The sequence below is a fragment of the Zonotrichia leucophrys genome, chromosome 12, assembly GCF_028769735.1.
Source record: "Zonotrichia leucophrys gambelii isolate GWCS_2022_RI chromosome 12, RI_Zleu_2.0, whole genome shotgun sequence".
Lineage (NCBI taxonomy): Eukaryota > Metazoa > Chordata > Aves > Passeriformes > Passerellidae > Zonotrichia > Zonotrichia leucophrys.
The window spans coordinates 19,424,546-19,440,460 of record NC_088182.1 but is presented as its reverse complement, the minus strand read 5'-3'; the positions used below and the strand labels follow the sequence as shown (position 1 = coordinate 19,440,460).

The 15,915-nt window shown below is 44.9% G+C and overlaps 1 protein-coding gene across 10 annotated transcripts in view; it reads right to left on the bottom strand.

Annotated features, from left to right (window-relative positions):
- The window catches only part of WNK2 (WNK lysine deficient protein kinase 2), a 94,551-nt gene that overhangs the window by 5,578 nt on the left and 73,058 nt on the right, over window positions 1–15,915 (bottom strand). For 6 of the 10 annotated variants that reach the window (XM_064723809.1, XM_064723814.1, XM_064723812.1 and 3 more), the window contains 3 exons: window positions 11,379–11,423; window positions 9,639–9,892; window positions 274–2,647 (listed from right to left, as the gene is read on the bottom strand). In XM_064723809.1, the coding sequence (XP_064579879.1) occupies window positions 2,300–2,647; window positions 9,639–9,892; window positions 11,379–11,423 (647 nt within the window). In that variant the 3' untranslated portion in view covers window positions 274–2,299. Of the gene's footprint in view, window positions 1–273; window positions 2,648–9,638; window positions 9,893–11,378; window positions 11,424–15,915 lie in introns of those variants that run through there. The other 4 variants (XM_064723819.1, XM_064723816.1, XM_064723818.1 and 1 more) reach the window with 4 other exon arrangements.

The following is a 15,915-nucleotide window of genomic DNA, read 5'->3' as shown; positions in this document are numbered from 1 at the left end:
GAGCAGCACCGCAGCCCCGAGGGAGCCGTGTGCTCCGGGGAAGCAGCCGAGGCTGCAGCCCCAGGCAGGGCTCAGGGCTCGGGCCCGAGGTGCCAGCACACACCCGGGCACACTGCGGGGAGCACCCAAAAACTGCTGCAGGCACCACATCTGCTCTGCTACACAGTCCAGGGACAAGAACGAGTCTGGAAAACAAACACAGAATTACCTGCAATAGCTGGGAATCGACACTGCTCTATGTTTTAGGAAAACACTGGGTTTTTCACACCATTTTCAAGCACAAAATGTTTATTTTTCTTTTTAATCTATACAATCTCTTGGGACTTTTAGTGCCACTGACTTTGTCAGCATACAAGGGATGGACTATACAGGCAATAGCAACATAAACTGTAGGATTCAGTGTGAGCCAAAGGGAACCCGGTGTGAGAACATATTTTCCATGTTTGCTCATGAAGCATACCGACATGAATCTAAAAAACCCAAACAAATTAAAGATACATGGTACAGAGAACAGAAATCTCTTACTGCAGTAAGTATTTTGCCCAGGCAGAAGACTCTGCATAATTGTCTATAAAATTCAATTCTAACTGAATTGATGGAATAATATATTCAAAGGGTACAAACAAAGTAATTTAGACAGGTATAATGCTTGAAGTACAATAGAACTATACAATTCACAGCTTGGCAGCACAGGACACCTCTGCCCCTCAGCAGAGGGCTACAAAATGTCATTGTGGGGCCTTTGGGTATGGCCACAGCTGGGTCCTGTGCCTGTAGTGCTGCCCGTAGTGCTCAGGGAAGGAAGGAGACTTACCATGGCAAACCAGCTCTAGTGGTTACCTTGTGCCTTTACACTAAGTGCAGGTGGAGGCTCTATCACAGTAAAATAGGAAAAAAGCAACTTTCAAACAGGAGAGAGGTGTCCATGCCACCTGGAGCGCAAACTTGAGTAAAAACAAAGATAAATATATAAATAAATTTAAAAAAAATCCAAACAGAAGGCAGTGAGACACCAAATTTGAAGTGTCAGATATGAAAAAGAACAGCTTCACATTCTTATTCTGTTCCAGCATTACCACAGCTGGCACACCAAGGAGCAGACATCGCCCTCAAGCGCAGCGGCCGGAGCAGAACCGAACGTGTGCTCTGCTCACACAGGCCCACAGCCACCTGCAGACACGGTCTGCTAGAAACAACAGCTCCATTACTTGTCCTCACTTATGGAACATGCATGAGCTTGAGATTTAACTAATTATAAAATCACAACATAGGGAAAGGAAATGAAATCCAGTGTGCTGCTGATCCAGAGGAAAACAGCATTTGCTGCCCGTTACAGAATTAAGTCGTCATCTCCAATGGCTTTACCACAGGCTGGGGAGAACGGAGAGCGCAGCCTGAAGCTGCACCCCTGTCCTTGTATACACCTTCCTTAGATCACTCTGTAAATGCTCCACATTACAATGTACACTTCACTACTCCTTGTACAAACACCAACAATTTTACGATCAGTGCATCAAACAAGCATGTCAAACAAATCTCACCTCACAATTCTTATTTCTAAAAGCTTCAGAAGTGAAAATTCAACCCATGAATAAAAACAAAGCATTTACAGCAGAATGAAACTGATGAGGAACATCAACTGTAAACCTGCAATATCTTTGCAAATAAAAAGACCTCCAACTCACAAGCAGATTGTAAATAAAATACACCTTTCAAATAATTGTACATCTCTTTCCAGCTGGGACTGGAAAGCTGAGATTCAAGGCACTGAACTCCTGCATGGTTAGTACAATTTGCTAATTATCAATTCAAGTACAATGATGTTAAGGATCACAAGTGTGAAACGGAACACAAGGAATAAAGTGTCTTCAGCAATGGGACAGAAGCAGGTATTGCCTTGACAACAAATGATCTGTGGTGCCGCCGCCTCACAGTGATTGCTGATGCAGTGCATGGCTGTGCCCCGGGCCCGCCTCATCCCACACAGACCATGGCATGGACAGAGCAAACACTCCAGCGTGACAGCATCAAAACCACCGGGACCCAGCGCAGGGTCACCCACGGCAAGGCCCCCCACTGACAGGGTCACCCACGGCAAGGCCACCCACTGACAGGGTCACCCGTGTGAAGGACCCCATGGCAGAGTCTCAGTGGCAGGGTCCCGTGGTAGGGTCCCTTGGCACGGTCCTGTAGCACAGTCCCCGCGGCAGGGTCCTGTGGCAGGGTCCCATGGCACAGTCTCCATAGCAGGGTCCCATGGCACAGTCCCTGTGGCAGGGTCCTGTGGCGGGGCCCCGCGCTAGGTCATGCGCAGCCGCGGGCTGGCGGGCCGGGCCGGGCGCTGCAGCGGCCCCGGGTACATGCGCAGGCAGGTGCGGCCCAGCGGCGAGAAGCGCACGATGCCGGGCCCCCGGACCAGCCCCGGCTGCGCCACCGGGCCCGGCCACGGCACTCCGTACACGGGCGAGGGGAACACGGCTCCGTACTGACAGAGAGGCATCACGTACGGCGGCACCGCGCCGGCCAGGGCGGGCCCGGGCACGGGCACGGGCAGGGATGGCGCAGCTCCAGGAGCTAATCCTGTGGGCATGGGGCAAGCCACTGGAACGGGGCACTTGCTCCCCAGTCCTGTCCTTACCGAACTTACCTACAAAAAGAGAAACACAACAAGTGTTGCTACAGGGCACCGCTCTCCCCATGTCAGCCCAACGCCGGGCCCTGGGGCAGCTGCGGGCACAAGCTCAGGGGTGCCACCGTGTCCTTGGGCCTTTCCTTTGGGCTCATTTGTTTTTTCCTTTTATACTTTTGTTGGAGGGTTGGGTTTTGTTTTTGCTTTTTAAAGACAGAATATTTGGAATTTAATAGAAAAGGCTGATATGAGGCAGAGAAGAAAGTTACCTCAATATAACCTCATTGTTTAAAAAGACAAGCAGCATCATTAAACAAGTGAAAATTAACACACTCGCATGTCCAAAGGAACTCAGTGTTAACTTGTGCATGAAAGTAAATAAACTTCACTAAATGCAGAATTAACCCAAATTCCCTGCTCTACCAGCCAGCGTCAAAAGAACTTTAAAAATTCCAGCCCTTATTTCTGTGCAAAATTGTTTCAGCCAGCCGCAGGGAGCTGAGGGTGGCACATCCCTCAGGGTGCCTCGCTGCCTGGCGCTGCTGCTGCCGTGCCAGGTGAGGCACAGCCAGTGGGGACACAGCAGGGCTGCTCCGCCTCATGGGCTGCCAGGACCAATTCCAGACGGTTTTCTAAAATTCTGTTAACATACACTTCAATTAATCAGCTTTGGCACGCGAGGGGCTGAGAAAGAGCTCTCCTCCCTCAATATGGGATGGCAGAGCTTCCCAAATTACACACTCCATCGTGCATGACACCATGGGAACTGCTGCTACCCCAAATGACTGCAGCATTTCATTACATTTTTCATGTGACAGAATTTACAGCTCCCTGCCAGGGCTCCCACCAGGCCATCTATTTATGGCATAAGGAGAAAAGGGTGTTATTTAATTCTGGGAGCCTCCCATCAATGCGATATTTCACATTCAATTGATAAAACTGGTGTGAAGGTGAAATTTCAGCAGAAAAAATGAATATATGGTTAAGGTTGTGTGGGATGCTTACTCCATGCTTGTGATTTTAATTTCTCAATTAATAATAAAAATTGCAATGTCCACCAGGACGTCCTACTTTGGGGCATTAACCTCTGTTCTAAGGGCAATTTTAGAAAAATACAGGACTACTTGATGCTCTCCTTCACTTCCCTGTCTCTCATTCTCACCTGAAGCCCGAATCTGATAGTGAACATTGAACTGAAGGAGATGCTTCGGGATCATGAATTTAACACCAATAATGTTAAAAACCTCACCAAAATTAACAGAAACCAAAGAACAAGAAACAGAGGAATCAAGGATATATTTTTAAGAGCTGCAGACTTCTGTATGCTGTTATTAGATTATTGTTTTAGCATCCTCAAAATGGTGGTTTCTACTGAACTAAGCACCTGTGAGGAATGCCTACAGACATTTGTGAAAATGCTGCATTTTGGACAATGCTCTCAGGCATGTGTGGGGCTGTTGGGGTGCCCTGTGCAGGGCCAGGAGTTGGACTGTACTAGCAAGAGATTACTGAGATAACTCAGTGGCACTAAAAATGTGAGGTTACATTTTTGCCCTTTTTAAAATTAATTTGAAAAACCTTCTTTTCAGCTCTTTTAAAGTCCTGAGAAATCTGACTCATTCCAGTTCTGAACTTTTTCCTTCTCAGCTGAATTCCTCAGTAAAGCAGTGGCTGCATTTAATGCTACGGATGTGTGACCAGAAAAAAACTGTCATGCCCCAAACCCAACATTACCCATACACATTAAACCTGATAATGTCACGACAAACACACGTTAATGGTTTAACTTTGCTTCTTCTACCTTCCTCCTATGCTTCAAGTGAGCTAAATACACACTTTAAGAGCCATGGCACCTGGTTCTTGCATCTTTCCCTCGGTAGGAGCCTCTTGGGTATGGCCTTTTTTAACCATCACCTTTTTAACCAGTTCTGATGACTCAACACTGATGGAGGCCCACACATCCCATCAGTTCCTGCATGGAGATGCTGACTGAAGCATCAGAATTAACATATGCCAGAAAAGCAGCCCCAAAGCTGTGGGTTTCCCAGCTCCAGGAAAGCCGTAAGACTGCGAGTCCCTTTGCAGGTGCTGTTCAAAGGGCAGCAGATGGACATTCAGGCAGTGAAGAAAGAGGTTTGTGCATCGCTCTGCTGGGTCACAGCACAGCCCTGAACAGGACTGGCTCAGCAGCTCAAACAGCCAGGCTGATGGGGGGTGACAGCCAGGGATGTCCCTGTGCAGCACAGTGCTGTGTCCATGGCCAGGGCTCACCTGAGGAGGAGCCCCAGCTGCCAGGGGTGCCCAGCCCAGCTGAGAGCCCCTGTGGGCTCCTGTCCCTCCTGCCTGGCCAGCTCTGGCCCTCACAGTGCTCAGGAGCCCAGAGCTGCAGGCAGTGCTGAGCGTGGGCTCTCAGGAGAGCAAGATGTGCCATGTGGGCAGGAAGGGAAGCTCTTCCCCTCCACATCTCCACTAGGCTCCTCTGCTGAAGCTATGAACTCCCTGAGCCCAGAGAGACAGTGGCACCTTCACACCTCTGCTCGTGCCACCTCCTCACCTGCACCCAACTCTCCCTGCCCTGACAAAGCTCTGCTCTGAGCACCTGCACATGTCCCTGCAGGCACCAGCCACCAGCTCCTGCTTCCCCCAGACCTGCCTTCTCCTGGCAGTTCTTCCTTTGGGGCTGTTTATTCCCCTTCCCCCAAATAATCCCACAAACTCATTTAGTAAACAAGAATAATACATACACAGAGAACAACATACCAGAAAACAATGGTAAAAATGGAAAAACTTCACAAGACAAAGACTAGGGTAGTTCAGATACCCCAAATCTGTTGTTGGGACTTGTTATAATTTTTCCTGTGCTCTACCAGGCAAATCTCAAAGTGCTATTACCCCCAGTGATACTCACAGCTCCAGTACTGTCAAACTACTACAGAGCCAAGCACTGGGTGTGACATACCAACACCATAAATACTTCTGGGTTTATATCAGAATAGAGGAAACCAGGTAATTCTGTTGTGAAAGCTGACCATAACTATCACAACCCATTTGAAAAGGCAGGATTTAGACAATTTTCCTTTTGCTGGCTACCCCATTAACATCAGTGTTTTCCTTCTGTATGGACCAACTACTGCTGAAACAAAACTGAGTCACAGGGCAGGCTCAGAGCTGGCTGCCAACATGAGCTGGTCAGGATGATAAAAGAGATGGATATCTCTTTTATCACTTCTTCCCAGTCTGTTGAAACCCCAAAGCTTTTAGGCACTCCTGAAGAGATGTGTGTATGCTTTTCCAATTCCCTGGAAAACTATTCAGACCAAGGCAGTGTTGAATAGTTTCAAACACAGATTCATTTTTTATTATTTTCCCAATCCAGCAGAGAGGAAAGGCACAGGGAAGGGGCTATGGCTTGGTTTTGGCACTGTGGCCATGTCCAGCCCGGCTGCTCCCGGCAGCACAGCCAAGCCCACGAGTCAGGAAATGCCAGCAGAGGTTCAGGTGCTGCTGAAGGTGTCCAAGCCCCCAGCTCCCATCACCCAGTGACACAGACCTGTGTGTTTTCAGAAACAACCTCACTGTGCACTGGGAACATGTTTCAGCCTTTTTGGAGGTGATGTTTTTCCTGTAAAACCCGTGGAGCTACACACAGTATGGAGAACAGACAACATTTTTGCAAGCCCTTCTTTCTCAGGCTTCTCCAGATAGTGTCTTTAAGTACACAATATTCAGTATTCTTTCCACAGAAGGCAGCTCATATTCCTAAACTTATTTCTTGACTAATGCTAACCAAAATACCTGTAAAAATGATTCATCATATCTTCCCAAAGATCACATAGAGAAATCACTCAGGCAATTTGACCTTGGTTCTAATATTTCCTGCTGCATTTCATACTGCTGCTGCTGAGAATCTACCTGCATTTACATGCTTCATAAAACCATTTGAAAAGGTACATTTCAATGCTCCTGTGACACAAATGGATGAAGGCTCCTCCTCCTATGAAAGGTCTCACCCAGATTTCTAATATGATCAACCAGGATTTGCAAGCAAATGGACTGGTAACTTCCATAGAAACAAAGCAGAATGTGAAGTTTTCCTTTACATGCCAATTACATTATTGCTGTCTACACTTCTGATGGCAGAGGATGAAAAGAAAACCACTCACTCTTATTTAACACACTACCAGTTTCTCTTCCATTTCCAGCCTTAAAGAGTAGCTTTCACTTAGTTAAAAAAGAATATATTTTATTCACAGTAAACAATTTGCTGCTAGTGGTAGAAGGAGTCTTGAGTAAAAAAGAGATAACTCAGGGAAGTGAGTTCTCTGTTCCAGGGGGAAAGAGAAGATTTTGAGTCAGCCACAAAACTGCTCTGTGTATTTATAACAGTAGGTGAACAGCAAGAGAAAATTTTAAAGTAAAAAATGTATTTTTCTATTTAAATGTATAGATAACATTTTGGGGTTTTTTGTTTGTTTGTTTAATGTATTTTTCATTGTGGGACAACTCCGTTCACTCCTACTCCTGTATGGAACCCTTTAGGGAGGCATTTCTCTTTAAAATAATCCCCAGAGACAAGGCAGAAGTGAAGGTACAAATCCTGCCACCCCGAGCCCCTCATTTGTGACTATCACAAGGGACCACTTTTCCCAAAACAACAACAGCTTTTCCCAAAACTAAGCCCATGTGAGACAGCCCACCCTAAGAACTCTGTACTAGTTTGTTCCAGTTAAAAAAAAAACCCACAAAAAGCATAAGAATCACCTTGTTTCCTACTTATCCATCCTTTATTTCCAACATAAAACCTTATAACCTTCTCTGATGGGCTGGAAATCTGCTTAGTGCTCCTTATTCTTTTCTTGCAAAGGCATTTTTGATCAAAAGAGGCGACAAAAGATGGCATTACCAGATGAACTGAAGAAGTACATCCTGAGCTTCAGATTCTCTCTCTCTTGGAAAGCTATTTTTTCCATCCTTTACGTGATTTCCCAAGTTCTTTTTGTCTTTCCAGTTGACTCAGCTGTGATTCACCACATGGCCATCTCGCCATGGAGCTCATCCCTCCGATACACAGGTCACTTGTCCAGCTGTCCACACTAGGAGTTCTCTCATGCTGCTCCCTTCCTCCTCCTTTGGCTATTTCTCTCCAACACCATGCAGCCTTCTTCTCCCTCAACTTCAATTTCCCAGTTAGGGCCAATTTCAGAGGGTACAAACAGCAAAACAATGCTGAACTCCCAAACCAACCCCTGTCAAACACTTGTATATCATACCTGCCACCTGCAGCATCCTGTGCCATCTTTGTGGCCAAAACACTCAACAAAAAGTACAGCAGCAGTGTTTGCCATCTGCCCTTGCATCTCTGCTGCAGCCAGCACGGTCCTCACAAGGACTTCATGCCCCAAACCACCCCAGGTCTCACCCACCCCAGGGCTCCAGCTGATGCCACTCCTCCACACAACAAGGAACAATGACAAATGAAGAGCAGGGAATCCCAACCTCTCCATGCTCCTGGTAAATCACCTCCAAAAAACTTCAGTCAGCTCTGCTGACTCCCTGGAACAACTGCCATGGTTGAGAAAGACACAAACCCTCCAAGACCCAGTCTACTGAGATAGGGACATTCCTGTTGCTCTCACAGTGACACACTGCCTTCTCCACAGGCTTCGAGACAGAGACACCAAAACTGCAGGAGGTAAAATTAACCCTAAATTGATAGTGACAGATGATTTAAATATGTAAAATAACCACTCATTTCTCCAGAGATACAGGTGGGCAAAACATCCACATCTAATACTTCAAACTTCTGCAGCGGTCTCAGGGGAAGGACACCAAAATGCTGCAAAAAGTGCATCAAAAGAAAGTAAGAAGTGACTTAAAAAATCTACGCCCTTCCCACCTCGTTATGGAAATCTTTAGTTTGGGTTTACTAGCACCAACTTTGACTTATTTTATGAAAACTGTTAGGGTGTTAAGTAGACATTGCTTACTCCTGAGCTGGTTAAAGCATTACTGAGCAAAAGGATTATTTACTGACTCAGGAAGCAGCAGTTACCAAAGCAGATGCATGGCTGAGGTTCCTGCTTTGGTACATTTTACCTCACCAACAGCTACAGAGCTACTACTGCTACAGGACTTTTTCCCTCTACATCCCAAAAAGGCAGTGGTTTGCTATCCAGATCTTGTTCTCTTGCTTTTAGGGGATTACAAAACAGCTCCTCACTGTTATTTTCCTCTATTTTAGCTCAATTTGCAGTCTTCCAAGAAAATAAACCCAGCAAAAATCACTAGTCATATTACTAGTCAAATTACTCTCCAACTAGTGAGGAGATTTGGAAACCCAGACCAGGGTGGGCCAGAATGGTGAACTAGGATTCTGGACGTGCGCTCATTTCTTGCTGTGCTGCCTCTGTGTCAGCCCTCAGCAGCACTGAATGCAGACATGATGCACCTGCAATGGCTTTGTCCTGCTGCTGAGAACAGAAAGGGACCAATGGGGGCTTTCCAGTTCCTTATTTGTTGTAGGGTACTTTGACAGCATTTCTGAGGATGGCATTGTCCAACAAGTAAGGGTCAGCACCCTCCCAGCTGTCCCCTCCCAGCACAGAACTCACTCCAACTCCACTCAAACAATGGCTCCCACCCACAGAGCCACCAGTCCCTGTTCTGAGGAAAGTTAATATTAAAGACCAAAAAGAAAACTTTACTAATAGTTGAAACTGAGGTTGAGCAACAGATGATAATGATCGGAGTATTGCTCTGCATCGCTGTTAATAAGCAGTTTGGAATTTTAAAATATATATTTATATATATATTGCTGCCCATATATCCCTTAAGATTATTCCAAAGGACAATTAAAAAAAATTGATTTAGTACTGAATGAAAAGAGCTGGACATTTATAGAAAGCATTTATCTGGAGTAATTTTAGTCTATGTCCTCCTCCACATCTGAGTTCTGCAAAGGCTGTCAGACACATAGCAAAAGGTATGTCCTTCAAGGAGGGCCACTTACTCCACATGTCTCATTCTGCATTTGCATGGGGTTAGCCTTTGGCTCCATGTCTTGCCTTTTTTGGTTCTGCTTCAGTTGGTTTAAAGAAGGTTTTGTCTGTGCAGCTCCAACAGTTTTGCTCGTCCACTGGTCCACCAGCTTGTGCAGGTCATCTGTGAACGTCCCTTTCTTGTTGTTACTGTTGTTGGCCTGAACCTGCAGCGTCGACTGCGGGAGGGGCTCAGGACACGTCACCAGGCTGTTGGTCGAGGATCCTGGAAAATCACACAGAGAGCTGAGATGGTGTCTCTGCCTTCCTCACCCCTGCAGCTCAAACCCCTTCTCACCTACTGCCACTCCAGTGGTGGCTTTTTGGATTTCTAACCCTCCCCCTCCTGGCTGCAGAACACCTTTGCTTAAAGAAATGGTCCAAGTCCAATGGGTTTGCATTTTCTATCACATCATGTTACCTTGGCTGCTAATTTGTCTTGGGTGAAATTAGGGACAGGGACTGAAGCCAGGAATGCAGCCCCATAAAGCTGACATCCCATACAACATCTCCTCAGACACTACCATGAGGAAGAGGGAGGTGGGATGTATTGCTAACATTGCAAGCATTTATAAAATTAATTTACCATTTATTTCACTTGCCTAAGTTTACTGTCCTCCTGGAAAAATGTTATTGTCACAGAGGTAACAGGCAGGGCTGGTTCCTGCTCCTCTGGGAGCCCACCACCTCTCTCGATGATGCAAGGACCATTCACATGGCTATTTGTGTATTTTAGGGGGAAAAAACCCCATCAGGACCATGAAAGTATAGAAGAGAGAGGAGAGAGGCTGTAGTGGGCAGGGTGACTGTTTGAGACAAAGATAGAGAACTTTTGGTATAGACAAAAGCAGTCAGGAAGAGTACTGATAGAGATTTAATTCTGTATGTTCACTTCTTCCTAGAAGAACCAGAAAAAAAAAAATTCTGCCCTTTTTCTGCTTAGTGACTACAAGTCTGACACAGCAAGCTCAGCAGGGGACTGCAACGGAAGGAGTCTGAGTTTGACCTAAACAGAAAATGTAAAGTAACTTCTCAGCTGACATACTTGAGACAGCTAAAGTTTGGAAATAAAGACCATCTCTCCAAGCAAAAAGTTCATAGAACTGTGGTAAAATGACTGTATAAGCAAACATGAACATGGCATATTTTCTCTGTTAATCAGTTACCAGCCAATGAAACCAAGTACACTAATTAGTCCTACAGTTATATAAAGTACATTAATAACCTTTAAATGATCATGCATTCAGCCTGCAATGTCACTTCTAAGTGAATACTGCTCAATTCCTTTTCCTTCACTTGGGGTAAAAGTGAGAAAAGTAAGGATTTTTAGAAGAAAGCTCTTCAATTGGTGTTTAATATTTCATGCAGCTCAAGGGGGCTGGAGAGGTTTTAAGCTATCAATTCCTCCAGCAGAGAGCTGCACTCATACAGAGGTGTGTATTTCAGAGACAGACACTGGACCCAGTTCCCTGGCCGCATGCGTGCACAGTCTCACACACAGAACACCACGACTCTCTTGCAGCATGCAAGGTTCCCAACAAATCACAGCACATGCATTACTCTCAAAGTATCACCATTTATAGTCTAGCTTCTGCTAAGTGCATCAGCTCTAGTTATTAAACAATTAGCTTTTAGTAAAAAATAATAATAAAAAAGCAAAGAACATCCCATGCCATGAAGGAAATACTGAGAAACAAAAACGGGATAGTTACTACTACTGTGATCTTTGCCTAGACATAGTCGTTTCAAGGTGGACCCTACAAGGTAAAACAATACAAGACACACAGAATTAGGTAAGACTAAACACAACAAATCAGACGGACAAGCTTCTGTACTTTTAAGCAATCAGAAAGTAGTTATTATGCAAGAAAGGACAGACAAAGTCAGCAGTTCAGGTGAGTAAAGGAAGCCTAAATAACTGGACAGCTCAAACCTTTCTTAATGTGCAGCCATTCAAAAGCTTTGGGAAGTACCACAACATGCCAAAAGCAAGGGCTCATGACTTAAAGATGCATTTTTTGGTTTTTTTTGGTTGGTTGGTTTTAATTGTTTTTAAAATTGATTTTATTTTCCTTTTTTTTTTTTTCCCAAATTGCCTTGGCTTCCTAATAGAAGGTTTTGATTTGTTTCCTATTAATGCAGGAAATAATGTCAATTTAATTTGTGATTGGAGGCCAAAAATTCTTTCAGGAACAAGTCAAGCTAGTCTGGCTGCAAAGACAAACCATAAAACAACCCTAAAAATATTGTTTTACAAGTCCAAAAAGATACATTGTTCTGCAGGTCTGAGGCCAATCGTTTCCAAATAGTTTATTTGTAGGATTTGTGTCTAAATGTGAGACTCTGAACTTCAATTGAATGGAACTGTGAATGAGTTTCCCTTATGCCTTGTCCGAGTGCAGAAAAATAATCCGTCAGGGTAGCCAAGTTTTAATTTAACTAAACTACTTGTTTTTTTCATTATTGTCTTGTTCCATCATTCATCATGATTTTACAGCCTGTAGATAGATAGCAGAGTGCCAGAAGTGTGCCGAGACCCCGACTCGACTGTCAGATCTTGCCAGACATTGGCACCGTTGCTATTTGGGTGCCAAAATTTCCTGAAAGGTATTTTGGACTTGATAAGAAGAATATTGTTATGGGATGGGAGGAGATGAGTGTCTGACATGGGCTATGGTGGGTTCATTGGGAAGAAGCACTTGAAACCATGAGCAAAATCAGACTGGGGCAAAAAAAGTAAGATAGAGGGTGATGTGCTTTTTCTCTAGAGTAAACAGTGGTGTAACATTTTGTTACTGTGCCAGAAATGCAGCTTTAAACTCAGAGATTGCAGGTCCAGGCTGACACAGGCCCTGAATGAGTCTTCAGAGGAGAAGGAAGCGATTTCAGTCAGAGACTGAGGAAGAGAAAGTAAAGAAACAAGGGAGGGAGGAAGTAAGGGAGAAAAGATGTTTGTGCTTAGATATGGGTGGCATGAGGAACAGAGGACTGCTCTGAAAGAATTGCTTATTACTTCATACAGTTCAATCTCAGGATTTTCTATCCTGAGAAAATCAGGACGTGACTACTACAACACAAGCATGACCAAGTTCAGTTCTCATTTCAAAGCCCAGATAACAAGCACAGTCACATTCACAACTCAACCATCCGTCTTGTATTCTTTTATCTTTTGCTCTCTTTTCCCTCAGACATACCTTACCTTGCCTATCCCAAAGTAAGCTACCAATTCCCACAATAGAAACAAGTGCCCACAGCAGCAATCCTAGAGGCTATTTCCTGCAGCAACAGGCACTTCTTAGCACAACAGGAATGCAAATGAAAAGCACCTGCCCGCGAGAAATAAAAGCAGGCAGCTGACTGCAGGACGTGCTCGAAATCACCTTCATTGCCAACCCCTCTGCTTCCTGCACAGCCAGGCACAGGTTTCCAAGCACCTCAGGTGCCAAACCTGACCTGGGGAAGTGACAGAAGTGGCAATACTCAACACACTCACGAAACACCTGCATGAGGGGCTCCAGCTCTGAGGAAAATATCACAGGAGACTCAGGCACTGAGAAGAGAGCTGCTCCTTCCAGCAGCATCACTCCAGTGTGGGGCTTGGGAGATGGGAAACATTCCCTAAGCGGCGAGACTGCCTCAAGCAGGGACTGACAGTTATCAGCCATGGTTGGTTATGAACTCAAATTCAATTAAAAATTCACTTTGTAGATCTAATTCACCCAATTAATTGTATTACTGCTAAAATTAACATGTTTAAGAACAGTAAAGTTAAAGAGATGAATCATAATTAAGATTTAATGTAAGATTGTGAAAGTTCAGCAGAGCATTTTACTTCCAATTCCAGATCTCTTATCTGAGGAATTAAATAGCTATTATACAGAACAGAAAAAATCCACTGTCCCATATTTGCACTAACAGCTGCCAAAAAGCTGGAAAGCTACAAAAAAATGGAAATGGCAATAAACTGCTAGACCATTTCCATAATTGCATATGCACATACAGTATATGAATTGCTACAAACCTGGCAAAAAATTGCATTACACAAGATTCCAAGCCTAAGCCAAATGGAGCTTTGAAAATTCCACTCACAATCAGTGAAAAGTCTCCCCTAAGGCACCCTTGCAGTTTAGCCCAGGCAAAATTATGCAAAATAATTTTTTTCACGATAACATTATGCCAAAGCCCATCAAAAATATTTTATTTCATGAAAAATACAAAGGCAAAGTCAATATTGGACATGGATCAAAATGTCCTGCAGAACACTGTGAAAGTGTTCGAGTCTGATGGATCTTGTAACCAGAGCAAGATCCTTGTGATACTGTCCTGAATCCATCTGAACATTTATTTTTAAAGTTGCCAACTTTTCTGCCAGTGCAGCAGGTCTCCTGTTGCCATACCCCACCTTGCCAAAGGGCTGGTTTTCCTTAACCAAACACACGGATTCAGAGCATTTCTGAAATGCAGCACAGTGTTTCCCAACAGCTCTCAAAACAAAAAAAATACCAGGGAAACCTTGACCAATGGAATAGACCCAGGACTCCCTTCTGTCTGGAAGTGCCCAGAGCTGCTGGTACTGGGCAGTCATGTCCCAGCCCTGTACAACTGCACAGAGGATGGAATCCTACCTGCAATGGTTTGGGTTGGAAGGGACTTTAAAGCCCATCCAGCTCCATCCCCTGCCATGGCCATGGGCATGGACACCTTCCACTATCCCAAGTGCTCCAAGCCCCATCCAGCCTGTCCTGGGACACTTCCAGGGATGGGCTATGGATGCTAACATGTTTAGCACTTAATGCAAATGCTTGCCTTTGCCTGCCTGCTGGGTGCACTGATGTCTCTTGCAGAGGGAAAAAAGATGAGGCAGCTGGTATTGCCAACATCATCACCTTCAAACAACAGAATCAAAGGATGGTTTACGTTGGAAAATCTTGAAAGCACATCCTTTTCCAAAACCCTGCCACGGGCAGGGACACCTTCCACTAGACCAGGCTGCTCCAAGCTCCATCCAACCTGGCCTTCCTTGAGCACTGTTTTTCCTGAGGCTCCAGACACAGCTGCTCTGGATCCCAGCTCCACAGAACATCCTTCTGCCCGTCCTGCCCACCGCTGTCCCAGCCCCAGGCACCCTGGGGAAGGACAGGAATGCACACAGCCCCAGTCCTGCACTCACACACACATCCCACCTGCTGGGCTCACAGGCAAACAAGCTGGAATAGCCTCCTGCCCCACCAAACCTGCCCACAGCTCAGCCATGGGCACCTGCCAAGCTCCCCAGGTGAGAGGCACCTCAGGTGAGCCAAGCTGTGCTCCAGGACTGGGACCCTCAGGGGTGACCTAGGGTTGCAGTGTCACGTTAAGTGCCTGAACTGCACCCATCTCTTGGTGTGACTCAGGGATGGGGGAGGCCAAACCCTGAGAGAGCACACGGGCTGAGAACAGAAAGCAATTAGTCATGCTGAGTTATTTAAGCATGAGGAAACTTCACGATTCAAAGGATTTACATATTCCCTTGGTTTCACTCACAACATCCATGCACCCAAACATTTTTAGTAACAGATTTTTATTGCCAGACCTTTTGCATCCTACTGAATAGTAATTCCATGGAAGATTAATGAAGCATCTTCTGGGAATTACACGTGCAGAAGAAGAAATTACTGTGGCCACTATAACACCAAACAGGAATATTTGGGAGCTGAGAATTCTCCTCAGGTTCTCAAGAAAAAAATCCCTAAATGCAAAATTGTCTCACAACATCATGAGTCATGAAAAGCTTACATGATAATAAATTCTGTAAACGTCAGTCACCTGAGTGTTTGTGCTTTCAGGGAGCTCAAACAAAAAAGTTTCGAGATTATTTCTTAAAATACTGTTTATTCATAAAATTAGGAGGAGTGTATTGGAGTGGTCTTGTGTCTTTGATGTGACCCATTTGGATAGTAATGAGCAGTGCAGAACTCCAAGGGGAGATCTGATACTCCTGTAAACCCATAGTTATTTAACCAAACACTTTCTCAAAAACGTTATCAGCCCTTCTAAGGTTATATGTAAGTGGCCTATAGTACCTGTTCAGCACAACATATCTTTATTGTACAAGCAAAATCCGTTTGCCTAAAAAGCAGCATCTACAATTGGGTAAAAAAGTCTGATTTTTTTCATTAAATAGCTTGATACTGTTTGGTGGAATTGCCAATTACTTTATAAGTCGGACAAATAGGGTACAAATAGAAGGTGCACAGTTATTTGAGACAA